Source organism: Pongo abelii, chromosome 22 (assembly GCF_028885655.2).
Source record: "Pongo abelii isolate AG06213 chromosome 22, NHGRI_mPonAbe1-v2.0_pri, whole genome shotgun sequence".
Classification (NCBI taxonomy): Eukaryota; Metazoa; Chordata; class Mammalia; order Primates; family Hominidae; genus Pongo; species Pongo abelii.
Window position 1 is genome coordinate 56,650,610 of NC_072007.2, and position 27,297 is coordinate 56,677,906.

Here is a 27,297-nt window from a genome sequence, read left to right on the forward strand (position 1 = left end):
ATTCTATCAATCTTTAATTCTTATGTAAATGCCAAATGTATACTTTCTTCTCACCTGTGGGCTAGTAGTTACAGATGTTTTCATCACAGGTTCAATAGTGTGAGAAAGAGACACTAGAGTCTGAGGAAGATAGAGAGGAAGGGAAGTTAAATCCGTAAATGCTCCTGAGTCTTCAGACAACCATTGCTGAAGCTGATCTTCAAACCTGAAACAATATATAATAAATTCAAAAATATTTGAGCATTAGGAAGTTAACTATCGTTCATTAATCTTCTATATATACTTAAAAACTTTTTAAGCCTTTGCTTTTTAAAAATTTAATATAATTTAATTTTTTTTTTTTTTTTTTTTTTGAGACGGAGTCTCACTCTGTTGCCCAGGCTGGAGTGCAGTGGCATAATCTCAGGTCAGTGCAACCTCTGCCTCCCAGGTTCAAGTTATTCTCCTGCGTCAGCCTCCTGAGTAGCTGGGATTACAGGCACGTGCCACCATGCCCAGCTAATTTTTTGTACTTTTAGTAGAGATGGGATTTCACCATATTGCCCAAGCTGGTCTTGAACTCCTGACCTCAGGTGATCCACCTACCTCGGCCTCCCAAAGTGCTGGGATTACAGAAGTGAGCCACTGTGCCCGGCCAATTTTATTATTATTTTTTTTTTGACAAGGTCTCGCTCTGTTGGCCAGGCTGGAGTGCAGTGTTACAATCTTGGCTCACTGCATCCTTGACCTCTCAAGCTCAAATGATCTCACCTCAGCCTCCCAAGTAGCTGGGACTACAGGCGCATGCCACCCAGCTAATTTTTGTATTTTTTTGTAGAAACGGGGTTTTGCTGTATTGTCAGGCTAGTCTACAACTCCTGAACTCAAGTGATCTGCCCACCTCAGCCTCCCAAAGTGCTGGGATTATAGGCATGAGTCACCACACCCAGCCTTAAGCCTTTGCTTTTTACTAAGACTACGAGCTGCGTGGTTCCTTTCCAGCAACACGAGGGGTCAGGAAGGGGATACAGGGAGGGTGCTGGATGTGGCTGGGAGGGCAGGGAAGGCAGAGGACAACCTGTGGAAGGTCCCTTATTCCTGATTCTGCTTCTCAGTAAAATGGTAAACATGGCCATCAAATGAAAGCAAAGGAAAGTATGCATGGGAGGGAGGGAAGTGGGCAATGTAGAGGAGGGGCAGCCCCAGCTCCTGCCCATTCACAGCATGGGATGATCCACCAAGGCCTCAGGCTCCCAAGGGCAGGGTGCCTGTGGCCAGCCATACTGTTCAGCACTCAACATCTTCTGAGTAGACTTAACCATATGAATTTCCCACAAAAACTTAACACTGACTTTCAATAATAAATAATAAATGAAATTCACTTCAATATAAACAGAAACATACTATCTAGGGCACTGCTTCTGTCTTCAAAAAGCTTTTAAATAGTTACATCACTAAAACTTGCTAATAATCCACCTGCCCTTCTCCATCCTGGCTGTCTTATATTAATCAAGCAATAACCAGTCTCCCCTCATAGCATAAAGCAGACTAAACAACACACATGAATTAGAAGGGCTTCACCTGTTGTTCTCCTCTTTCTCCAGCAGCAGACTGCTGGACAAACACTGCGCCAAGAGCTCCTCAGCAGATGCTCCTCGCATCAGATCCTCTGTGCTGGGAATCCTCCCCTCTCGACCATACTCTGTGCTCCTCTTCCAGTTACGGTGCATGTGAAGCAATGGTATGGGAAAATTGTTTGCAGAAGGATGAAAAGGCTTTATTCCCAAACTGTAAGGACATGATTTGAAATGTTTATGGTCAAGAGAAAATATTTCTACAGCATCATGTACAGCATGGAGATACATTTGCACATATGCATTAACATGTAAGAACATGTGCCTCAGACACATGTGCCGTCCTGGGACAGCTCATGCTGGACCCATGCCTGCTTCCAAGCTTCCATCAAGTCAGGGAGTGGAGCAAAGAGGGAAGGCAGCCCCTGCACTGTAGGGACCCTTATGCACAGAGGCATTGAGACTGCCTGTTCCTCTTGGAAGCTTCTCTCACGAGGCAGCTGGGTTTTTGGAGCTTCTCTGCTTCATGTCTTGCTTCCCACCCTAGGGTTCCAGATTCTTTTCTTCCCTAGTATTGGCAAGGTTTTTTACAGATAGCTCTTGGATACATTTGGAAGTAATGTTTACAAATGGTGAGAGAGATGGCATCTGACATTTTTTTCTAAACACATGCCAATGTTTATCCTTTCCCCACTAATTTCAATAATTTGGCCTAACACTTTTGTCACATATTCTGACTCTTTATTCTGATCCATTCATCTACTCTGGCATCCCCACATGGTTTTAAGTACTGGAGCTTTACTGTATGTCTTGGTATCAGGCCAAGCAAACCTTGTTAGTGAGAAAGCTTTAAAGCTTTCTCAGCAATTGCTACACATTTTTTTATCCTGATGAATTTTAGAACTTACCAATACCAGAACTGACATCTTCACAGCATTGTATCCTGTCAACAACCTAGTCTGAACCTCAATGGTTCAGGTTTCCTTTGCACATACAGGCCCTGAGAACTCATATGTTAAGGGTTTATTGTTGTGAATGAGAATTTTTTTTTTTTAAACATGTGGATCTATCTATCTGATCACCTTATTGAACTGAGAATGGTTCTATGGACTTGACTGTTATCTTGGACTGACAACTGTACTGTCTGGAAATGACAGTTTCTCCTTCCTTTCAGTTTTTGTGCCTGTCTATCCCACATCCCTGTGCTGGTCAGGATTTCCAGGACAATAGTGAATAGTAGTCGGGACAACAGGCTGGTTCTGATTCCACTGTTCCTAACATTCTACCAAGAAGCATGTTTTTTTTCTATTTTGGTAGTTTTATGTTAGGTAGCCTTATCAAGTTAGGACTTTTTTTTTTACCCAAGCTAAAGAAAGTACCCAAAATAAAGAAATTTTATCAGGAACAGGTATAAATTAAGAAATGTATTTCAACACCTGCTAAAATTACCACTTATTTTTCTATTATGGCAACAAATTACATTAATAGATTTTCACTGTTACTGTTTATCCTGGGAGAAAGCATACTTGTGAACTTTTTTAGGTACTGTGCTTTGGAACCAGATTTGGAAGTGAGATGAAATGTCAGCTGTACTCTCCTGGTTAGGTATGATTTCTGGGTCAGGTTTGCCTGATAAATGAAGTGAGATGCTTGTAACTTTGCTCTAGAATAGTTTCTACTGCATGGGAATGATCTGTTCCTTGAGGATTTGTCACAGTCTGCCCACAATGGACTGGATTTGGCATGTAGGATGTTAATTCCTATTTACTTTGCAAGAAAAATACAGTTTAGCAAGCAACAGAAACATACTGAACATGAACCTCACCGTCCCTCTCTCAGCTGTAGCTCCTTCTGCGTCTGCAACCTGGCTTGTTCCCACGACAAAGGAACATCATATTTTTTCAAATGGTTTTTAAAAAAATACACACATATCTGACCATCTTCACTCAGCGCCTCTGAAAAAACAATACAAAAACCGATAAAGAGGCCAGCCTGGCCAACAAAGAGGCCAGCCTGGCCAACCCTGTCTCAAAAAAAAAAAAAAAAAAAAAAACAGGTACAAATAATATTTAAAGAGCTACAGGTGGCATGTGCTTAAATTCACTGATTTAAGTGCAAGCCCTTTGATTAAAGTTACACAATTATGTGACTTCCACACTTGGGTTAAATAGGCTCCCAGTGTCCATGCATCACTCAAAGTCCAGACAGGCTTACATCCAGACTGGCAGGGCCAGTAATGACTACTCAAAAGCCACAAAATCCTCTCTAAGAGCCATCTTAGGGGGCCTGTTTCAGGGAGGTGAGTTCAGGCTCTACCAGAACCTTCCTAGCCTGTCTCAATGTTTTTAAGTCACTCACTTGAAGAGGGAAGTCCTAAGGAAAGGAAGGATAGAGACCCAGAAGAAAAGCAGCAACTAAACATCTTCCTTTGCAGAAACTGGACCAGGAAAGTCTCGTGAGGAGCTGATCCCATCGCACCAAGCTCTAACTACCTGATGTAACAGGAAGCCGGGGGGGCGTCCAGTCTCTCAGCTTGTGGTTGATACACAAGGCGATGAGATCATCCCATGGGATCTCCATGACCGAGGGGCCTGCCCCATGGACTGGGGAGGGGCTCTTGCTCTTCCACCTACAGTAGGTTCTGTGGAGCAGGTTCTCCACCTGGGACTGGAGGACAGGCTGTGTCTGGCGTGAGCTGGGGATCTGGGAAGCGTACTGGACAACCATGGAGCACACGGGGAGCCAGGGGGCTGGGGAGAAAGTGCCTCATTAGTTACAGGTTTGGCCAAAATACAGGTGAAAATGTACATGAAAACATTTTTAACTCTCTACATTTTCTCAGGAGAAGGCAACTGTGAAGTTGAGAAGTCTGCTTTCTAAACACAGCGGAACCACAGTTGTTGAGGGGGAAGAGCAGCTTGCTCCCAGGGTCTAGGTGAGGGAGGCAGACAGTCCCCCTTAACAGTGTTGCTAGCAAAGTTCTACCCAGAAGCTCTGACTGTACAGGCCTGTGGTTGTGCCTAGGAAATCTGTATTTTAACAAGCACCCAGATGAGTCTGGTATAAGTGGTCTTAGCTTATTTTGGGGAACCCCAATCTAGCCAGAGCACTGAGGGCTTGTGCTGAGTGGTTTGCTTCCCTTTGGGTTCCTTCAATAATGAGCATGAGTTAGACCTACTACAGACCACACCCCACAATTTAGAAGGGCGCCTGAGGCCCAAAGGGGAGTGTCTGTGCTAATGCCACAACTTCTGCCAGATAAACAGCTCATTCCCTTCTGAGTGCATGGGAAGGAGCAGCCCCATGCCATACTGGGCTTGAGCCAGCCAGATGGCCTGTAGGATCTGTGTCAAAACAGCCCAGAGACCTCAGCCAGGAACAGGGGCACAGCCAGAGCCATAGAACAAGGCCTCTTTGACAAAGAAAGAATGTTAAATCAGCACCGAGTGCCATGGCCGTGGCTTGGGGACAGGGCTACATGGTCCCCACGCTCTTTGCCCCTGGCTTGTCTGTTCTGAAAACAGGGACCCTGTGGGGCAGGCAGGACAGGATCAGGGTTGGTGTTCCTCCCAGTACCACTTGTTGCTTTCCTCCTGAGGCTGAGTGAATTCCCATGGACTGCCTTGCTGGTCAGGAAAGGCTAACAGCCCCCACTCCACAAAACCCAGCTTGTTCTGGCCCATGAACCCAAAGGACCAAAGGAAGGTGCAGGCGAGCACAGCATGGAGACACATGGAGGTGGACATGCAGCCCTCACACTGGTGCCCAACACCTGCCAGACGGTTACTACGGTGAGAAGGAAGCCTGAGGCTTGGCTGCAGCCACCCACCAGACCTCCCCAGCTCAAGCACGTACCCCCCTGGGGTGGAAGGTCCATCTGCGGAAGCTGGAACCCAAGCACAGCCTGCTTCAGCCAGGCCAGGTGCTCTGGGGCATTCCAGTGCAGGTGAGGAAGCAGCCGGCTGCCCCCTGCCTCAGCAAACTCAGTGACAGGCCAGGACAGGTCACACAGCTGTTCAGAGGACACCACGGAAGCCAGGAACTGCAGCACACTGTTAAACAGCTCAATGATGGCGCCAGGCTCCTGAGAAGCGAGACCGCCCAGACGCCTCTCTCTCCTGTCATGGAAAAAGCGGCCACTAAACTCATGGCCAATCCCGTCTTCGACGTACTGAATGAGAGTCTGGCAGCAGAGGTCAAGGGAATGGGGGCAGTGGGAAACCAGCCACTGCACTGCTTGCAAAACCTGAGAACAAAGACAGAAGAGACTTGGTTGAACAATTCACACTGTTTTTCAAAAACAGCTTTCTGAAAGGGCTTGATCCCCCAAGGTTGCCCACAGCAGATAACACCAGAGTACTGGGCTCTCAACTCTGGTAGGAAAGGGAACAGAAGTGTCCTATGCAGTTGAGGTTAGCCTTCTAGGGCTCTGGAGACATGTCCAGTAGAGGCACTAAAGAGAGCCCCCAGATCCCACCTGGCCTGAGGAGGAGTGTGACCTGCGTGGTTGCCCCGTGGAAGGGCCCAGGCCCTCAGGAAACCAGCCCTGAACATCCCCTTCACCATGCACAGAAATGGAGTCTTTTCCTTTTTGGAAGGACTAACAGCTTCACTATGTGCCAAGATGCCTTCACACCCTATAGTTATCTTACTTCCTGTAGTTATTTTAATTCCTGGCACCTCTTTCTCTAAATTGTTAGCAAAGACTCCTGCTGCCCTATTCTTTTTTTTTTTTTTTGAGAAGGGGGCCTTGCTATGTTGCCCAGGCTGGTCTCAAACTCCTGAGCTCAAACAGTCCTCCTGCTTCAGCCTCCCGAGTAGCTGAGACTATAGGTGCGAGGAGCCACCAAGCCCAGCTTCAGACTTCCTTTTTAAAGGAAACATCAAATAACATTATTTCTTCATATATTCAGAGGACAATTACCCTAGAAAAATAATTTCTGTATCTGACCTTCAGATATAAGACATGTTCATATTTTAAATTCATAGAAACAAAAACACTAAAAAATTTTACATGAACAATTTAATTTGCAGATAGCAGGATTGTGGGCAAATTTTATCTTTTATTTTGATTTCTGTTTATGTTTTTAGAAAGTTATCTGTATAAAACATACAACTGCTGCCAGGCGCAGTGGCACACCACAGTAGTCCCATATACTTGGGAGGCTGAAGTGGGAAGATTGCATGAGCCCTGTAGTTTGAGGTTGCAGGGAGCTATCATCATGCCACTATACTGGGTGACAATAAAACCCTGTCTCTTAAGAAAAAAAATGCAAACGCTAATATACACTCAATTCAAGATACAGCAAAAGGGGAAAAAACAAAATATCTTGACAGACCATTAAAAATGATGAAACCTTACCTTAGTTGAACCTTGTAGATCATTAATGGAATCAGGGATCTCGGTAACAGTGTAATCTGAAATCAGCTTAGCTGAAACCAAGTCCTGTAGCATCAGACCTTTAAGAGAGACACAGATGAAGGTCACTCGCATTCTGCTCTCAGCACACCTGCTAACACATCTCACTGTGCTGACCCCACCCAGTCCTGCAGTGGACAGTCACCATAGGGGTTGCTGTCTCAGTGATTCCTGACCCCAACACTACTGGACCATCCTCAGACCCAGGGCCTCCACCCATTTATTAAACAATGCTGCTTCATAAACGAGACTTCTTTCACAAACCATCTTCTACTTCCTTCTCAACGGCGTCCCCTCCTGGGCTAGGCACAAGAACCACCAGAGGAAGCGCAGGCTGGAAGGGCTTGGCCTGCAGGAGCTGCTTGAGCTGCAGCAAGGCCGACAGCCAGTACACGTCCTCCTCTGCCATGTCCTCACTCTTCATTTTGGGGGGAAGCAGCAGCATGAGCCCACTGGCTCCCAGGAGGTCCTTCTGTGTCTCCACAGCATCAATGGCACCATCACTGAGGGCGCCATGGGCCACCTGCAACAGCATCAAGATCATCAGGAGAGATGCACCATGGGATGCATCAGCAGTGATTGATCTGCCCCAGAGCAAGTGCAGCCAAAGCTCTCCATGCACTAAATATTGACTGTACTCCAGACAGGCCTCCAAGGGCACAGCTGGGCATACCCTGTAGTTATCTTACTTCCTGTAGTTATTTTAATTCCTGGCCCCTCTTTCCCTAAATCCAATGTTAGCGAAGACTCCCCCCAACCTTTTTTTTTTGAGAAGCGGGTCTTGTTATATTGCCCAGGCTGGTCTTGAACTCCTGGGCTCAAGCAGTCCTCCTGGTTCAGCCTCCTGAGTAGCTGAGATTACAGGTTCGAGAAGCCACCATGCCTAGCTTCAGACTTCCTTTTTAAAGGAAACGTCAAATAACATTCTTTCTTCATATATTCAGAGGACAATCACCCTAGAAAAATAATTTCTATATCTGCCCTTCAGATATAAGACATGTTCATATTTTATTTTATTTGTATTTACTTATTTTTTGAGATGGAGTCTCACTCTATCACCCAGGCTGGATTGCAGTGGCACGATCTCAGCTCCCTGCAACTTCCGCCCCCTGGGTTCAAGCAATTCTCCTGCCTCAGCCTCCCTAGTAGCTGGGATTACAGGGGCCCACCACCACACCCAGCTAATTTTCGTATTTTTAATGGAGACGGGGTTTCACCATGTTGGCCAGGCTGGTCTCGAACTCCTGACCTCAAGTGATCAGCCTGCCTCGGCCTCCCAAAGTGCTGGGATTACAGGTGTGAGCCACTGCGCCCACCCATGTTGATATTTTAAATTTATAGAAACAAAAATGAGAATAAATGCAACAGAATTAGTGCAAGAAACAGCCAGGTCAACAGGTAATTTAGCCTCCAGCTAGAATTGTGTTTGACCATATTACTATAATTTTAGTTAACTTTAAACAGGTATAAAAAAGTTAAAGCTAGGCACAGTGGCTCATGACTGTAATCCCAGCACTTGGGGAGGCCAAGGCAGGAGAACTGTTTGAGGCCAGGAGCCAGGAATTCAAGACCAGCCTGGGCAACATAGCAAGACCCCATCTCTACAAAAATAAACAAAAATATAAGCCCATAATAATAGAAAGAGGGAAGACAAGCCAGCAGCAGATGAGGGATTCTGATAAATTTCTAGAAAGCAGCAAATAGTTGTGACCAATCCCTGGGTTAGGGAAGCAGAGGATGCCATACCTAAAGGCTGCAGGTGTGGGTGTGTAAGGAGTCAGGTTGACTGAGCCTGCAAAAGCCCTGTATACCCAGGCCCTGCAGACACCAGGAGCCAAGGTGAAGTTCAGAGCCTGACCCTATCGGCGGCACCCACCACTGCAGGCAATCTCTATGCACAACCAGTCCCCCTGGGCCCCTGAACAGGAGTCCTGAGAGGATCCAGATGGAGGGACATGGTCAGGCACAGTGGAAGGGACTCAGCGCCAAACCACTCCCAACCCTACCCTGAGAATACCAGCAGCTCCCCAGAAAGCAGATGGCACAAGTCCTTTCCAGAAAAACTGAACAGTCTAGGGAACAGACATCCAGATCCAGACATTTGGGAGTCCCTCTAAAAAGCCTGGCTTGCCATTTAGCTACCTTCCACCCCGCCCCAGACACAGAACTTCTTGGCTAGCCTTTTAGGGCCTCACTCAGATATAGACAGACAGCCTTGGGTAAGGCATCTGAGGAGGGCCTCCAACATAAAAGAGATAAACTGGAGTAACAGAGAGGAAAAAAAAAAAAAGAGGAACCAGATAATACGTGAACCAAAGAAAACTTAGACCCCAAAAACCCTAATTTCCTTGGAAAGATAAGATGATGCATCCAAAAAATAAGATGCTATGAAAAAGTCATGATAAGAAGAAAGAGGAAATAATATATATGGAATAAAAAATTCAGTAGGACAATTGGAAAATAAAGTAAGGAAATCTTTCAAAACACAGTAGGAAGAGATGAGATTGAAAATAGGATAGAAAATAGGATAAGAAACTCAGAGGATCAATTGATGAGGCCTAACATCTATCTAATAGAAGTTCAAGAGAGAACAGAAAAAAGACAGAGCATCATAAAGACATGAAAATGTCCCAGAAGTGAAATAGGAGTCTCTAGCCTGAAAGGACCTGCTAAGCCCTGCACAGTGAGTGAAGGTAGTAGTGCCAGTGTAACAAAGTCAATTTTCAGTACACCATGAACAGAGAGAAAAGGCTTCCGTAGAGAAACAAAACCAGGCCACACAGAAAGGAACAGGAATAGTACAGCAACAGTGGATGCTAGGTGACAGTGGAGCAAAACTGGAAGGAAAATAATTTTCTTTCTTTTGAGACAGGGTCTTCCTCTGTCATCAACGCTGGAGTGCAGTGGTGCAATCACGGCTCACTGCAGCCTCGAACTCCCAGGTTCAAGCAATCTTCCCACCTCAGCTTCCCAAGCTACTAGAACTACAGGCACACACCACCATGCCCAGCGAATTTTTGTATTTTTTATAGAGACAGGGTTTCACCGCGTTGCCCAGGCTGGTCTCGAACTCCTGCACTCAAAACAATCTGCTCACTTCGGCCTCCCAAAGTGCTGGGATTATAGGCATAAGCCACTATGCGCGGCTAGGAAAATAATTTTCTACCTATAATTTTACAAACGTAGCTAAACTATGAAGCAAATGTCAGAATGAAATAAATGCATTTTCTTTTTCTTTCCCCCAGCTTAAGCTATTTTGTTAATAAAATCATTTTCATAATGGAAAGGACTCAGAAAATTCCCCTCACATGACATATACCATCCAACAAGGGGCTGAACCAAGAAAAAATACTGCAGCTGCTGCTAATGGCAACACTGAGCGAGCACCTGGCCTGTGCCAGGCACTGTCCTATGCAGTCTGTGTTTGCACTCACTTTATCCTCAAGAGCCAGATGAGCATCTCCACCAGACAGCACCTGCAGAGGCTTGGGCAGTTTATTTTACCGTCTCTGAGTAAAATAGGGATAATAAGTAACAGTACCCATACACAGGTGGCAAAGACACTAGGGAACTTGCCCAAGGTCACAGAGCTTCCAGGTGGAGGAGCAGGGACATGTGCTCACAATGATGGCACTAAGGCACATGCTGCCTGGATGGAGACCAGCCCACAGTTGAGAGTTCCAGGACAGAGGGAACATGGATGGATCAAGTGAAGTGTTAGAACATTTGGAAAACTCTACCGAGATATATACGGCCCCCCAGTAAAAATTAAAGAGATAAAGAGAATTACATTAAGTGAGACAATAAGGCAACTCTATTTCTTGCAGGAAAAAAATAATTGTGGTTATAGAACACTACTGGTTCTGAGGTGAATAGCAGTCACAGAGCCATCAAAATATGACCCCACTCACTGAAGTAATACAAAGTGATAGTGTAGCTATCCCGGGAAGACGTGGAAGGCCAAGCAGGACCATGGCACAAGAGGACACGCTGTACCTAGTATGGTATGCAGTGGCCAAGAGGGCCCCCCTGATTCTGCCTAGTGTTCATGCCCATGTGTGATCTCCTGCCCCGTGAGTTGGGCCTAGCCACTCACTTCTGACAGACAGAAGCCAACAAAAGCAACAGGATGTCACTTCTATGTTTAGGTTATAAACACACTCAGACTTCCATCTAGGCTCATCTCTTGCTCACTCTGATGAAAGCCAGCTGCCATGCTGTCAGCTGGGGAGAGGCCCACGTGGCAGGAACTGAGGAAGTCTTTGGCCACAGCCTGCAAGGAAGTGAATCCTGACACAAGCTCACTAGAGTGAGCTGGGAAGTAGATACCCTTCAGTCAAGCTTTCAGATGAGACCACAATCCTAGCCAACATTTTGATTTCCACCCATGAGAAACCTTGAGCCAGAAGACCCAAGCTAAGCTACACCTGGATTCCTGACCCACAGATACCATGATGACAGACATTATTTTAAGCTGCTATGTTAGGAGTAATTAGTTATTTAGGAATAAGGTAACTAATACATTTATATTAATGGGAAGTCAGCAGAGAACATTTAAATGGATAAACTGAGAAATGGCTGTGTAAGTGTGTGATCTGGAAACACGAGAAAAATGCGGCCCTGAAGAAAGGAGTTAAGAGAGGAAGGAGGAGCTACTATGTCTCATTTTAAATCATGTGGGTGGCATTATTTGACTTCTTTTTAAGTACATGGAAGTGTTACTTTCTTAAACGAAAATGAAGGTAACAGCAACAGTAAACTAATTTCCAGTAGATGAAATGTGACTTTGTAACCCCAGGAAAAGGGAAGAATTTGCACCAAGAAGTTACTGTTACCTCAGAATGGCAAGAGCATGGATGGCTCTTATCATCATCTTTATACTTCTTTTACATTTCCTCATTTTTTAAAAGTTTTGTGTACGTATTACATTTAGGAAATCCAATATATAGTATTAAAAGAAAAAGTAAAGAAGCAGGCTGGGCTTGATGCCCACTGCTCAATTTGACTGGCTTAAAAAAATAATTTTTTAAACGACATGTACGGACAGACATAATACTTGCTTCTGAGCCTCCCACAGTCTTTCAAAACCACATTAGGGAATAAGCAGTATTTGCATGGTTCCAGTGATATCTGGGAGTAAGTGAAAGTAATGAAAACACAGAAGTAAACACAAAGTAATTATAGTTCACCTTTATACACACGTTAACAGAAATCATCTGATCCCCTTTGCTGCTAAGCGAGTTGAAAAGCGAAAGCGTCTGAATCCCACCAGCATCGCTGGATGTGTCATCCACTGAGCCTTCATCTCCCATGAACTTGACTTTTAACCAATTTGCTAGAATTCTACAGATTAAAAAAAAACAAAAAACAAAAAAAACACTTGAAGAATCTAATTCGAAATTTGAATTATAAAGACTTTCAGGAAAAGAAGAAAGAGAAATATCACACAGACCTAGGTCCACAAATACCAAATCTTACTATGAAGCTGACCTGCACAAAACAGGCTGTTGTTTTAAAATGGAGCAACAATCTTTACTCTTTGTTTTTTTTTTTTTTTTTTGAGACAGGGTCTCGCTCTGTCGCCCAAGCTAGAGTGCAATGGCACAAACTTGGCTCACTGCAGGAAGCAAACCTGCCTCAGCTTTCTCAGTAGCTGAGACTACAGGCACGGGCCACCATGCCCAGCTAATTTTTCCATTTTTTTTGTAGAGTCTCACCCAAAGGGTCTCATTATGTTGCTCATGCTGGCCTCAAACTCCTGGGCTCAAGCAATCCTCCCTCCACAGCCTCCCCAGTTGCTGGGATTACAGGCATGAGCCACTGCTCCCAGCTTCTACTTGTTCTTAATTGGGCAGGAGGAGGGGGCACTCCATTCCATTAGAATGGAACTGGGTCATTCTAATGTGACTTAAAATTCTGAAGCATTAAGATTTTCAGCAATAGAAAACATCCCTAGAGTTTGAAATACATGTTTTTTACAGAACAAATTTCTCATACCTAAGACCTTAAGAATTCTTAAGTGACATACAAACTTAGCAAATGAGAAGACAGCTATTTTGTTTTAAGAAATGACTCATCAGCTGGGCGTAGTGGCTCACGCCTGTAATCCCAGCACCTTGAGAGGCCAAGGCAGGTGGATCGCTTGAGCCCAGTTTGAGACCAGCCTGGGCAACATGGCAAAACCCTGTCTCTACAAAAAATATACAAAACTAAGCTGGGCGTGGCGGTGTGCGCCTGTAATCCCAGCTACTTGGGAGGCTGAGGCAGGAAAATTGCTTGAACCCGAGGTGGAGGTTGCAGTGAACAAAGATCATGCCACCACATGCCAGCCTGGGCGACAGAGTGAGACTCCATCTCAAAAAAAAAAAAAAAAAGAATACAGGCTTTCTAAGTGAAAAGGTGTTCTGCAAATTAGTAACAGTGATGGTTGCAAAACCCTGTGAATATATCTAAAAATCACTGAAATGTACACTTTAAATGGGTGAAGTTTATGGTATGTGAATAACATTTCAATAAAGCTATTTTAAAAATAAACTGTAAGCCAGGTGTGGTGGCTCACGCCTGTAATCCCAAAACCTTGGTAGACTGAAGCATGCAGATTGCTTGAGCCCAGGAGTTCAAGACCAGCCTGGGCAACATAGTGAAACCCCATCTTTAAAAAAAAAACATTAACCAGGCATGGTGGCACACGCCTGTAGTTCCAGCTACTCAGGAGGCTGAGGTGAGAAGATCAATTGAGCCCTGGAGGTCGAGGCTGCGGTGAGCTGTTATCACACCACTGCCCTCTAGCCTGGGTGATAACAAAGCAAGACCCTGTCTCAAAAAAACATGAAGAGACTGTAGTTGCTTTAAAAACATGACTTCTGTATGCTATTTGGTTACAGAAAATAAGATCATGTCAATTTTTTCTTTTTTAAAATGCCAAAAGTTTCTTTAAGGGGAAAAAAATGGAACTATAGTAAATAGACTATAAACTATCTTACTGAAGAGTCTAAAATGAAGCAGGTCTATCAATGTACCTTAACACAGCTTGAAATAACAATCAACTCTTAAATGCTTTTGGTCTAAGACTGTTGCCAAGTAATATGGTTTGGATTTGTGTCCCCACCCAAATCTCATGTTGAACTGTAAGCCCCAGTGTTGGAGGAGGGGCCTGGTGGGAAGTGATTGTATCACGGGGGTGGAATCCCCCTCGCTGTTCTCATGATAGTGAGCTCTCACGAGATCTGGTTAAGTGTGTGACAACTCCCCCTTTGCTGTTCTCATGATAGTGAGCTCTCATGAGATCTGGTTAAGTGTGTGACAACTCCCCCTCACTGTTCTCATGATAGTGAGCTCTCATGAGATCTGGTTAAGTGTGAGACAACTCCTCCTCACTGTTCTCATGATAGTGAGCTCTCAACAAGATCTGGTTAAGTGTGTGACAACTCCCCCTCGCTGTTCTCATGATAGTGAGCTCTCACGAGATCTGGTTGTGTAACAACTCCCCCTCACTGTTCTCATGATAGTGAGCTCTCAACAAGATCTGGTTAAGTGTGTGGCAACTCACCCTCGCTGTTCTCATGATAGTGAGCTCTCAGGAGATCTGGTTAAGAGTGTGGAAACTCCCCATAGCTGTTCTCATGATAGTGAGCTCTCAGGAGATCTGGTTGTGTGGCAACTCCCCCTTGCTGTTCTCATGAAAGTGAGCCTCGCGAGACCTGGTTAAGTGTGCAGCACCTCCCCCTTGCTGTTCTCATTATAGTGAGCTCTCACGAAATCTGGTTGTTTAGAAGTGTGTGGCACCTCCCACTTTGCTGTTCTCATGATAGGGAGTTCTCACGAGATCTGGTTAAGCGTGTGGCATCTCCCCCTTCAATCTCTCTTCCTCCTGCTTTGGCCATGTAAGACATGCCTCCCTCCCCTTAGCCTTCTACCATGATTGTGGGTTTCCTGAGGCCTCCCCAGCCATGCTTCCTGTACAGCCGAGCCAATTAAACCTCTTTATAAAGTACCCAGTGTCAGTTATTTCTTTAAAGCAGTGTGAGAACGGACTAATACACCAAGTTTATGGAATAGAAATTGAAATAATCAAATCTAAAGTTTCAACTTAAAATCATGAGCAAAACAGACTGTAAATCCAAGCATTAAAACATAAAGCTATACTTCCGAGTTCCCATCACACATAAGGGGAATACCTGGCCCTGGCCCGCAACTCTGCCCTGCCCACTCACTCCACCTCTTGGAAACCCCACAGGGGAAACCCTTACTGACCTGCCACAGCTCTCTGGGGACTGCTCCTCTCCATCCGGCAACACCAGCACCAGCTTCCAAAACACATGCTCCTGCCTCCCAGGGAGGTGCTCAGCCACAAGGGATGGCAGGTCCAGAGACGCCCATGCCACATCACTGGGAGGAACAGACCACCATGGATTAGCCAGTGTGTGAGACCCTTCCTTGCAGGAGCAGCACACACATCCTATGAGCAGGAAGGGGCAGGCTGGAGGAAAATCAGGTTCAGAGGCTGAACTCCAAACTAGAAACCAAGTCTGGAGGTCATCGAAGAGACCTCAGTTGGAGATGCATGAGGGGGGCTGCCAGTGTGACAGACTGGGGAACAGGGGGATCACCAGGGGGTGCGCAGAAGGGTGCAGCATGACAGACCTCAGCAGCTGCTGGTAGAAGTGCTGAACCTTCATCTGGTGAGCCGTCTTGTTTCTGAGCCGCCTTAACCTGCAAAGGAAAGCAGAATGACAGTGTCCCCGCAGGAGCTTAGTGAAAAGTACTGGCTAGTGTCCCCTGGGGAATACTCAGGAGACTGAAAAACACATTTTCTGCCAATGAAACAGGTTAGAGGATTCCTTCATTCCACAAATATCATGTTAAGTATCCACTGTGTGCTGGCCATGGGAGATTCAGCAATAAACAGACAAAATCCTGCCCTTCGAGAACATAGGCTCTAATGGGGAGAGAACAGCATCTCTAAGTGGCTGGCCTGGCATGTGGGAGGTGTCGGCACTGTGGGCAAATGCTGCCAGGTGGGGCTGGAGCCAGGGTGCGTGTTGCAATCTCACTCAGGGTGGTCAGGTGATATGTGAGCAAAGACCTGAAGGAAACGGGGGAGCCAGCGTGACAACTTCTGGAAACAGCAGAGGGCATGGCTGTGCCAGGCCATAGCTGGACCTGGCGTGTTTGGGGAGAGCAGTGAGGGCAGCGGGGGAGGGGGTGGGTCCACAATGCAGAGACTCGGGGAGTGCTAGGGACGCCGCCGAGAGGCAACGCCACCTGGCTGAGCTGTCGGACGATCCCTCTGTTGTGGTGCTGAGGACACGATCGGGGCCCAGGGTGGAAGCTGGCAGACAGGTGCTGCAGCAACATTCCAGTGAGGTGGAGAAAACTGCCATGCCCTTGGTGCGTTTTGAGGGCAGAGCTGAGGATGCTGGGTCTGAGAGAGATGCAAGCCCAGGTTTGTGCCCTAAGCACAGGAGGACAGGACGGCATCCTATGAGCAGGAAGGGGCAGGGTGGGGGAAAATCAGGTTTAGAGGTTAAACCATGAACTGGAAACCAAGTCTGGAACTCAGGGAAGAGGCCTCAGTTGGAGATGCATGATGGGGGCTGTCAGTGACAGACGGGTGACGGGGCTATCACCAGGGGCTGTGCAGAAGGGAAGGGCAGACAGAGGTCTGGGCTGAGGGGGCAGGGTGGAGGGCTCAGACAAGGAGACTGAGGCTGACAAGGGCAGCTACGGAGGGGGGACACAAGAAGCCATGACTCCAGGAGAAGGCCAGGTCACTATGTGAAGGCAGCCAATGGGTCAGAGGAGCCAGCCCCAGCCCTGGCCTCACAGCGTGCCTGCAACAGGCTGGGACTGCCACCCCCACTGCCGGCGCGGAACCTGATGGGGCCAAATGAAACCCACAAGACAGTTTTCAGAGGGAACATCCAGTGATGACCGGGAGGAGGACAAGACATGACATGAGGCCCCAGCGGTGTGCCTGCTAGGTCCTCCAGGCTGCCTCCCCAGTCCCCACCCACTGGGAGGCCAGGGAGCCCTGAGGCCAGGCAAGAGGTGGCACCTACATGGGTTCTAAATAAAGGCCAAGCCCAGCATGGCCAGGAATGCAGGCTGAGGGGAGTCCTGGCATGGCCCTGAGGAGCCGGTTCTGCTCAGGGTGACCAGGAGGAGTGGCAGGGAGGACCAGGGCCACACCAAGGGGCCTCGAGGGAAATACTGGAAGGTAGAGGTGGAGTCTGGAAGATGCTGCCACAGAAAGGGGGCAGTGTGTGAAGGAGATGGCGGGAGGAACAGAGGGATGGGGCGGGGATGGGATCGGAAGACACAGGCCAGCGTGGACCTCGGGCTCCTCCAACAAGGATGGAAGTGGCAAGTACTTAAACTGGGACGAGCAGGAAAAGAACAGGTGATGCAGAGTTAAACTCAGGCACCAGGACACTGAGTCTTTCAAGGTGAACTCAGAGCTCTGCTTTCCCAGTGGAACAAGTCACACGTCCACAGCTGTGGGAGACAACCTTCAAAATGCAACCCTGTGCCTGTCCTCGCCTCCAGGCTTCACCTATCTTCACCCTCCAAACACACACATTAATTCAGCTCCTGGTAAAACCAAGTGGGGGCAGGGGAGCCCTGACGAGGCAGGCGGCAGCTGATGCTGACCTGGTGCAGGAGATGCCCAATCTCCCTGCATGGCCCAGGTCCAGGAGGCCCCTGGCCAGGTTCTCCTCAGCAATGGGACACTCTGCACTGGGCGCCAGCGCCCTCAGCCGGTCGCTCACGTCCACGCAGCAGGGCGCAGCAGGGAAAGCCCGCATTTGGCGCCTCAGTTTCTTGCGGGCTGTGACAGCTTCCCTCCACCTGGGGACATGAAAATGTATCATCACACAGTGTTTTCAGGGTCTTCAAACTGAGAAACACATTGCAGTCAGAACTCAAGCATGGGGAAAGAAGGACATCAAATGAGTGTGGTGAGAAATGAAACTACTGAACGTGAACAGTTAATACTGAATGAGCTTTGGAGGCTGACTTGGCAATATGGATACAGATTTAAGATACATGTACCCAGCCGGGTGCAGTGGCTCACGCCTGTAATCCCAGCACTTTGGGAGGCCAAGGCGGGCAGACTACCTGAGCTCAAGAGTTCAAGACCAGCCTGCGCAACACAGTGAAACCCAATCTCTACTAAAATACAAAAAATTAGCCGGGCATGGTGGCGGGCGACTGTGGTCCCAGCTACTTGGGAGGCTGAGGCAGGAGAATCCCTTAAACCCAGGAGGTGGAGGTTGCAGTGAGTCGAGATCACACCACTGCACTCCAGCCTGGTTGACGCAGCAAGGCTCTGTCTCAAAAAAAAAAGATACATATACCCCTTGACCCACAGCCACCACTGATAGGAATTTATGTCCACACCCACGTGCCTGTGTGCAAACGGGTGAGATGTCTGTCTATACAATGACAGTCACCGCAACAGTCTTTACCAGAGCTAAAAAGAGCTACGGCCAGGCTCGGTGGCTCACGCCTGTAATCCCAGCACTTTGGGAGGCCGAGGCGGGCGGATCAGGAGGTCAGGAGTTCGAGAGCAGCCTGGCCAATATAGTGAAACCCCATCTCTACTAAAAATAAAAAAAACAAAATTAGCCGAGCATGATGGCGCACGCCTGTAGTCCCAGCTATTCAGGAGGCTGAGGCAGAAGAATCACTTGAACCTGGGAGGTGGAGGTTGCAGTGAGCTGTGATTGCGCCACTGCACTCCAGCCTGGGTGACAGAGTGAGACTCCATCTCAAAAAAAAAAAAAGCCACATGAAAGTCCATCAACAGAAGACCAGGAAGGTCATTTATGGTACATTCTCACACTGACCTCAAGACCACTGGCAACGGGGACAGCTCAGCATGCTGCTACAGCCAAGCCTCCACCTCATATCACATGGAGCAAAAGAAGGCTCAGAGCAAAGTAGGGATCATGAGCCCATCTGTGCCAACAGCCACAAGAAAGGACAGAAAGTCTCTGGATGGTTTCGCAAGCAGCTGCTGCTCGCACAATGGACAGGGGTCTGCTGTAGAAGGAAGACTCACTTCTCCCCATACTCCCTTTTATACTGTTCCAACTGCCAAGGACACTATTACTGATTTTCCATTTTATTATGAAATGAATCATACAACATACATAACACATATATGCTCAATTATAAGATTAATAAATCATTGAGCACCTGTGCACTTACATCCAGTTGAGAAGTTGTGGCCATGAAAGGCACCACCTCCCATTCCCAAAAGTAACCACTATGCTGAGATTATGATCATTATTTTCCTTCTTTTCTTTAGGGTTATACCACTATATATAAATCCGAAACAACCTATTTAGTTTGAATATACACTATTTGTATATTCCCTATTAATTGCTTTTTCTCCACTACTTATATTTTGAGAATTCACCCTTATTGGTGCATGCAGCCATAATCTGGCTTGTTCACAGCTGTCTCCCAGCACCTAGTGCAGTGGGCAAATGGCAGGCACCCTATAAATATTAGTTGACATACACAGCAGCCACCACGTCCCAATCTAACTCCTGACTTTTCCCCTTATATTGTGTGCGTGTGTGTGTGTGTGTGTAATCAAGTATTTCTGAAATGCAGTATAATCCAATTAGAGTCTATTTTAGGTATTAATTGCTATAACTTTTTCCCTCATTTACCACTGAATACAGAAACTGATAGCTTATATATTTTGAATTTGGTAAAAGACTCTTCCCTGTGTGTGTGGATTTTGCCTGTAGGAACACAGGACTCACCGCTGTAGATACTTGCAGAAGCACTGAAGCTCCTGGAGGGTCTCCTTTGCAGTCTGGAAGATTTCCTCCACGAGAAACAAGTCCACTAAGTGGGCACAGACATCCTCACAGCAACGGGCCACACGGACCCTCTGGTCTGTGTCTACTGCATTCCTAGAAACAGGGCAATCAGCATGGAAGACGCTGTACTTGGGGCCCACAGACACTGAGGGCTTGCTTGAAAAGTGCAAGAGTCGGTCAGGCGCGGTGGCTCACGCCTGTAATCCCAGCACTTTGGAAGGCTGGAGCGGGTGGATCATGAGGTCAAGAGATCGAGACCATCCTGGCTAGCACGGTGAAACCCTGTCTCTACTAAAAATACAAAAAAATTAGCCTGGTGTGGTGGCGGGCGCCTGTAGTCCCAGCTACTCGGTAGGCTGAAGCAGGAGAATGATGTGAACCCAGGAGGCAGAGCTTGCAGTGAGTAGAGATCACGCCACTGCACTCCAGCCTGGATGACAGAGCGAGACTCCATCTCAAAAAAAAAAAAAAAAAAAAACAAAAACGAAAAGTGCAAGAGTCGACCAGGCACAGTGGCTTACGCCTGTAATCCTAGCTCTTTGCGAGGCCAAGGCAGGCAGATCACTTGAGGTCAGGAGTTCGAAACCAGCTTGGCCATCATGGTAAAACCCCGTCTCTACTAAAAATACAAAAAATTAGCTGGACGGCCGCGCACGGTAGCTCATGCCTGTAATTCCAGCACTTTGGGAGGCCAAGGCGGGCGGACCATGAGGTCAGGAGATCAAGACCATCCTGGCTAACACGGTGAAACCCCGTCTCTACTGAAAATACGAAAATTAGCCAGGCATAGTGGCGGGCTCCTGTAGTCCCAGCTACTCAGGAGGCTGAGAATGGCGTGAACCTGGGAGGCGGAGCTTGCAGTGAGCCGAGATGGCGCCACTGCACTCCAGCTTGGGCAACAGAGTGAGACTCCATCTCAAAAAAAAAAAAAAAAAAAAAATTTGGCTGGGCATGGCGGTGCGTGCCTGTAATTCTAGTTACTTGGGAGGCTGAGGTAGGAGAATTGCTTGAACGCGGGAGGCAGAGGTTGCAGTGAACCCAGATCGTGCCACTGCACTCCAGTGTGGGTGACAGAGCAAGACTCCGTCTTTAAAAAAAAAAAAAAAAAGTGCAAGAGTCTGCATCCTCAGTATTAAAATGTAATTCCATCTTCACTGTAAGAGAAGCTTTAATACTTAAACTACAGACACCTAAAAAGACAGGGTAAAAAGAATTAAGTGGTACAGGGTGCCAAATTATAGGTCCATAGGGGCCCTTGTAACAGTTAAGAAATAAACCTTTATCTTAATAAAATAGTCAGAATTTTTAATTATTTTAGAGACAGGGTCTCACTATGTTGCCCAGGCTGGAGTACAGTGGCCACCACAGGTGCAGTCATAGCACACTACCTGGAACTTCTGAGCTTAAGTGATCTTTGCACCTCAGTCTCTTGAGGAGCTCAGACTACAGGTGCCTGGCGTAGAATTTGTAAATTACTATGCAGACAACCACAAAATATTCTCATCAGCAACATCTGACTTGTGCAATCAACTGGAAGTGTCTCAAATATATGATAAATGCCAGTGGCTACGAAGGATGGCTGACTATGGTCATGTGGTGGCAGCCCTCATATAAAAGACAATTTTTTATCATAAAATTCTGTCAGCCAAGGGAGCACAGAGGACTGCATCAAATACAATTGGTCACAAAATCAAAGTAGCTTAGACAGGCAAGACCCATTTCTAATAGCCTATCCTCAGTGGCGCAAGACACAGCCTAGGGCACAGCCAAAGCTCACTCTCCTGGCACAGCAAGACACCAGCGTTTCACTTACTTCAACTCCTGGGAGCAGGTTTCCCTTACAAACTCCATCATCACGCGTTCCATCAGCTCCACGGCCAGGCCCCGGCTCAGCTCACTTAACACCAGCTCTCTCTCTTGTTTCAACCTACAGGGAAGAGAAAAAATACACAAGGGTAATGTTTAAGAATAAAAATAAGTACTGTTTGTTTTACTCCCTGGCCACGCAGACAGGGATTGAGGTGTGCTGCCTGAGTCGGCAGGCCACCCCTACTCCAGCTACCCTGACACCACCTCCCTTCCCCTGCCTTTCCTGGCTGGGAAGGGCCACTGCTCACGGGTAGGTGTGGCCTGAGGCGCTCCATCCACCCCCTGGGCTGAAGCATAGGAGGACATGAGTGGGTCAGCAGGGGTGGAATGGTAGCACAGTGGACAATAGCAGGAGCATCACGGCCAGGGTCAGTTCTTGCCTGTGTCCACACTGAGCTCCTTATTTGGCTGCGTGGACAAGACACACTTACCTTTCCTCTTCAGCCCGCTGCCTCTCCTGCTCCCTTCGCTCCCTTTCCTTAGACACTTCTTCGGCTGCAATGTGCCTCAAAATGCCCGTGGTTGCAGCTGTTAACAAATCCTCCATAGCAGCATTAGAAACACTAAACAGAGCAAAGGGGATAGCATTCAAAATCAGAGTCAAGGCCGGATGCGGTGGCTCACGCCTGTAATCCCAGCACTTTGGGAGGCTGAGGTGGGCGGATCGCGAGGTCAGGAGATCAAGACCATTCTGGCCAACACAGTGAAACCCCATCTCTACTAAAAATACAAAAATTAGCCAGGCGCGGCAGCACACGCCTGTAGCCCCAGCTACTCAGGAGGCTGAGGCAGAAGAATTGCTTGGACCTGGGAGGGGGAGACTGCAGTGAGCCGAGATCGCGTCACTGTACTCCAGCCTGGGCGACACAGCGAAACTCTGTCTCATTAAAAAAAAAAAGAGAGAGAGAAAAATATCAGAATAAAAAAGCCAAGTCATTGACAAGGAAAAAAAAAAAAAAACACACAGGTTGACTGTCCCTAATCCAAAAATCTGAAATCCAAAATGCTCCAAAATCTCAAACTTTTTGAGCACACCATGTCATGCTTTTCAAAGGAAATGCTCATTGGAGCATTTTAGAATTCAGATTTTCAGATTTTTAGGTAAGAGATACTCAACTGGTGCATATAATACAAATATTCCAAAATCCAAAAATATCTGTAATCTAAAAACCCTTGTGGTCCCAAGCATTTTGGAGAAGGGATATGCAACCTGTACCTGTTTGGCTGCCAGCAGAAAAATTATGCCCACTGTTAGAAGCACACAATCTACCAAAACTGACTCATGAAGAAACAGAAAAATCTGAGTAGACCTATAACTAGTAAGGAGACTTCCAAACAAAGAAAGGTATAAGACAAGAAGGTTTCACTGGTAAATTCTATTAAACACTAACGAAAAACTAACCACCAATCTTTTTCAAATCCTTTCAAAAAACTGAAGAGGAGGGAGTATTTACTAACTCATTTTATGAGGCTAGCATTGCCCTAATACCAAAGACAGACCAAAGACACTATAGGAAAACTATAGACTGAGCAGGCACAGTGGCTCATGCCTGTCATCGCAGCATTTTAGGAGGCTGAGGTGGGAGGATTGCTTGAGCCCAGGACTTCAAGACTAACCTGGGCAACATAGAGAGACCCCATCTCTATAAAAAATTAAAAAATTAGCCGGGTATGGTGGCATGCACCTGTGGTCCTAGCTACTTGGGAGGCTGAGGTGAGAGGATGGCTTGAGCCTAGAAGATCAAGGCTGTAGTTAGCCATGATTATGCTTTTGCACTCGGGTCTAGGTGACAAAATAAGACCCTGTCTCAAAAAAGAAAAAAAAAAAAAAGGAATAAAGAAATAAAAAGGAAAACTACAGACCAATATTCCTCATGAATATGGATATAAAAATCCTCAACAAGGCCAGGTGCAGTGGCTCACACCTGTAATCCCTGCACTTTAGGAGGCCGAGGCGGGCGGATCACGAGGTCAGGAGATCGAGACCATCCTGGCTAATAACGGTGAAACCCTGTCTCTACTAAAAATACAAAAAATTGGCCAGGCGTGGTGACAGATGCCTGTAATCCCAGCTACTCGGGAGGCTGAGGCAGAGGAATCGCTTGAATCCGGGAGGTGGGGGTTGCAGTGAGCCAAGATTGTGCCACTGCACTCCAGCCTGGGCGACAGAGCGAGACTCCGTCTCAAAAACAAAACAAAACAAAACAAACCAAACAAACAAAACAATTTAACCTAGGAGGCAAAAACTTTATACGTTGAAAACTACAAAGCATTGTGGAAAGAAATTAAGAATGACCTAAATAAATGGAAAGAAATCCCATATTCTCAGATTATAAGATCTAATATTGTTAAGATGACAATACTGGCCAGGTGCAGTGGCTCATGCCTGTAATCCCAGTACTTTAGGAGGCTGAGGCAGGTGGATCACTTGAGGCCAGGAGTTTGAGACCACCCCCGGACAACATGGCGAAAGGCATCTCTACAAAAAATAAAAAAATTAGCCAGGATGGTGCCCACCTGTAATCTCAGCTACTCGGGAAGCCGAGGCAGAAGAATTGCTTGAACCCAGGAGCTGGAGGTTACAGTGAGGCTGAGATCGAGCCACTGCACTCCAGCCTGAGCAACAGAGCAAGACTCCATCTCAAAAAAAAAAAAAAAAAAAAAAAAGATGACAGTACCACCCAGAACAATCAACAGATTCAACGCAATCCCTATCAAAATCCCAACAGCACTTTCTGCAGAAACAGAAAAACTCATCCTAAAATTCGCATGGTATCTCAGGAGACCCCAAATAGCAAAACCATCCTGAAAAAGAAGAATGTAGGGGAAAATCTTCCTGACACTGTATCTGGCAATAACTTATTGGATTATGACTCCAAAAACGCAGGCAACTTTATGAAAGGAAACTTCTGGAGGACTGGGCGCAGCTCCCCACAGCAAGCAGCAGGAGGGGAGCACCAGATGCCACTCACCCCAGGGCGGCAGCTGCGTAGGCAGCGCCCGCAGAGCCAACTTCCTCACAGTCCCTCTGCAGAGCCTCCTGGATGAGCTCATCCACCACCTGCGCCAGGTCCTGTGGAGAGACCAGCATGGGGTGGAATGGAACGTCCCACCCAGGGCAGAAATGCTGGGTAACATGTTGTCACCGGACAGTCTGCAGGCGTCTCGTGACAGAAGCAAACAACCCCTGACACGGGGTCGGCTAGGCTGTTGCAGGAAAGGTGTCCCCTAGCGAATGGAAAGGTGCCATCTGGAGAGGAAGGCGCCCTGCGGATGGCCATACAGCGCCCTGGCCTAGCCATCTCCAGTCTACGTCAAGCAGCCTCTGTTTCTGTGGCCACTCTATGCTCCCCCCCAGGACTCCGTGATCCCCAGATGGGCTGGTGCCCAGTGCCTGCCCCGAAGCAGCCAGAGTGGCACAATCCAGTCTCACAACCATAGAGTCGACAGGCTCTACTCAATATCAAGGCACCTGTCGGGACCATGCCCACCGTGAGGCCACAACCATCAAGGGGCACATCCACCCCCAGGCCAGGCCGGTCAAGGGGCTCACCCACCCCCAGGCCATGCCCATCAGGGGCTCACCCACCTCCAGGCCATGCCCATCAGGGGCTCACCCACCCCCAGGCCATGCCCATCAGGGTGCACAGCCACAGAGACCACACACACCAGAGGGGACACGTCCACCCCGAGGCCACGCCTATCAGGGGGCACAGCCACCCCAAGCCATGCCCATCAGGGGGCACACCCACCAGGGGACACGCCTACCCAGGCCACACCCACAGGGGACACGCCCACCCCAGGTCACACCCATCAGTGGGGACACCCAACCCCAGGACATGCCCTTCAGGGTACACACCCACACTCAGTCCATGCATACTGGGGTCCCATCAGGGGGACATGCCCACTCCAGGCCACACCCACAGGGGACACACCCACCAGGCAGACATGCCACCCCAGGTCACACCCATCAGGGGGCGCACAATGCTGCCAATGATCCCGTCAGGAATAGACGGGTGTTGAGTTCAGACACACAGGGGCTCAGGCCGGTGCTGTGACAGGAAGCTCCTGAGATGAAGACGGACTCCAGAATGAGCCTGAATAGGTGGGCCCCACCTGAGGCTGAGTGATTCTAGGCAGGACCCCTCTCTGGACTCTCCTGAGAGACCAGGCGCCACAGCCCCACCTCATGGGGTGATGACTAAGGACGTTTGTGCACAGTGGGCTTCCCAGAGTCCAGACCTAGAAAAAAAAGAGTCCCTACCTCGTCAGAGTACATGGGCACGGGCTCTGGAGGCGGTGGCTCAGGCTGCACAGAGAGCTGGAAGAGGCTGGGCGCCACAGATGGGGTCAGTGCCAGGACAGGAGGCACAGGCACTGGCGAGGGCGCAGGGGCTGGTAGAGACTGTGGGAGACTGGGCAGGGGTGCATCCGGCTCTACACCACACTCCTCTCCTCTCCCTCCGCCTGGAAGGAAACATACAGGAGAAAACATAGCTGCAGACACAGGGTGCCTGGCACCACGGGGACCAAGGTCGGTGCAGGGACAGCCCCAGACCACCCACAGTGACCCGGAGGACTGGCCTGCCCTCCAGGAGACCAGCTACATGGGACAACATACGCTTTGCATGTAAAACAAGCCCCAGGATGTCAGGGAGCCAGGAGGAGGGCTTCAAAGCCCTCAGTCCACTCCCAGTGAGAACCATCTGAGCATGAGGAAGAGCCACACCCCTGGGCCCCAAGACAAGACAGGTGCTCAGGCTCCTGGGAGACGTCCCAGTGGGAAAATGCAGATGCCCAGGCTCCTGGGAGGCGTCCCGGTGGGAAAATGCAGCTAGTCCCCTCACTACGACTGCAGCTTCGCTCACCTACTGTGTCTGAGCCGGGTCTCTGGGTGCTGACGGGCAGCTCCGCGGCCAGGCTCTCCCCGATGTACTTGTTCTGGGAGTTGAAGCTGCACACAGGGGTGTGACGAGGGACGGGGGGCAATGGCCCTCCGTTCACAATTTCCCCGACCGACACCGTCAGCTTCCTGGTAATAAACACCGACTTCCTGGTCTTGGATAATCCCTCTGGTTCCAGGAATGCAGACCGGTTCAGCTCCACACAGCTACCCAGACCACAAAAGACCCCCGAGGGTGTCACCAGGGGAGAAGACAGCTTCGCCCTCAGTGCCCCGCTGAGTACTGCAAGCTCCTTGGACGGCACCACAGCCACGTGTAAATAACAGAAAGCAGTGGCCCGGGTCCCACTGCCGCCCACCCTGGCGCCTCTGTAGGTCCCTGGAACCACTGAGCCCAGAGCCCAGCGTGTTAACAGACACACGCTGACTCACTCCTGCTTCCTCGCTGGCTCAGCCAAAACCGTCTTATTTTGTGAGGACACAACCGGAAGGAGGAGACAGAACCGGGAGGAGGAGACAGGACCGGGAGGAGGAGACAGGACCGGACGGAGGAGACAGGACCGGACGGAGGAGACCGGACCGGGAGGAGGAGACCGGACCGGGAGGAGGAGACCGGACCGGGAGGAGGAGACCGGACCGGGAGGAGGAGACAGGACCGGGAGGAGGAGACAGGACCGGGAGGAGGAGACAGGACCGGGAGGAGGAGACACA

At 48.3% G+C, this 27,297-nt stretch overlaps 1 protein-coding gene across 3 annotated transcripts in view; it reads right to left on the reverse strand.

Moving 5' to 3' along the window:
• The window catches only part of MCM3AP (minichromosome maintenance complex component 3 associated protein), a 48,350-nt gene that overhangs the window by 1,649 nt on the left and 19,404 nt on the right, over window positions 1-27,297 (reverse strand). For all 3 annotated transcript variants that reach the window (XM_009234076.4, XM_009234075.4, XM_009234074.4), the window contains exons 12-28: window positions 26,552-26,793; window positions 25,948-26,150; window positions 24,656-24,756; window positions 22,115-22,246; window positions 21,628-21,741; window positions 19,755-19,907; window positions 17,626-17,823; window positions 15,616-15,684; window positions 15,226-15,360; window positions 12,162-12,315; window positions 7,237-7,495; window positions 6,916-7,013; window positions 5,409-5,799; window positions 4,046-4,303; window positions 3,379-3,508; window positions 1,561-1,767; window positions 55-205 (exon numbers count right to left, since the gene is read on the reverse strand). In XM_009234076.4, the coding sequence (XP_009232351.4) occupies window positions 55-205; window positions 1,561-1,767; window positions 3,379-3,508; window positions 4,046-4,303; window positions 5,409-5,799; window positions 6,916-7,013; window positions 7,237-7,495; window positions 12,162-12,315; window positions 15,226-15,360; window positions 15,616-15,684; window positions 17,626-17,823; window positions 19,755-19,907; window positions 21,628-21,741; window positions 22,115-22,246; window positions 24,656-24,756; window positions 25,948-26,150; window positions 26,552-26,793 (2,995 nt within the window). The remainder of the gene's footprint in view (window positions 1-54; window positions 206-1,560; window positions 1,768-3,378; window positions 3,509-4,045; window positions 4,304-5,408; window positions 5,800-6,915; window positions 7,014-7,236; window positions 7,496-12,161; window positions 12,316-15,225; window positions 15,361-15,615; window positions 15,685-17,625; window positions 17,824-19,754; window positions 19,908-21,627; window positions 21,742-22,114; window positions 22,247-24,655; window positions 24,757-25,947; window positions 26,151-26,551; window positions 26,794-27,297) is intronic.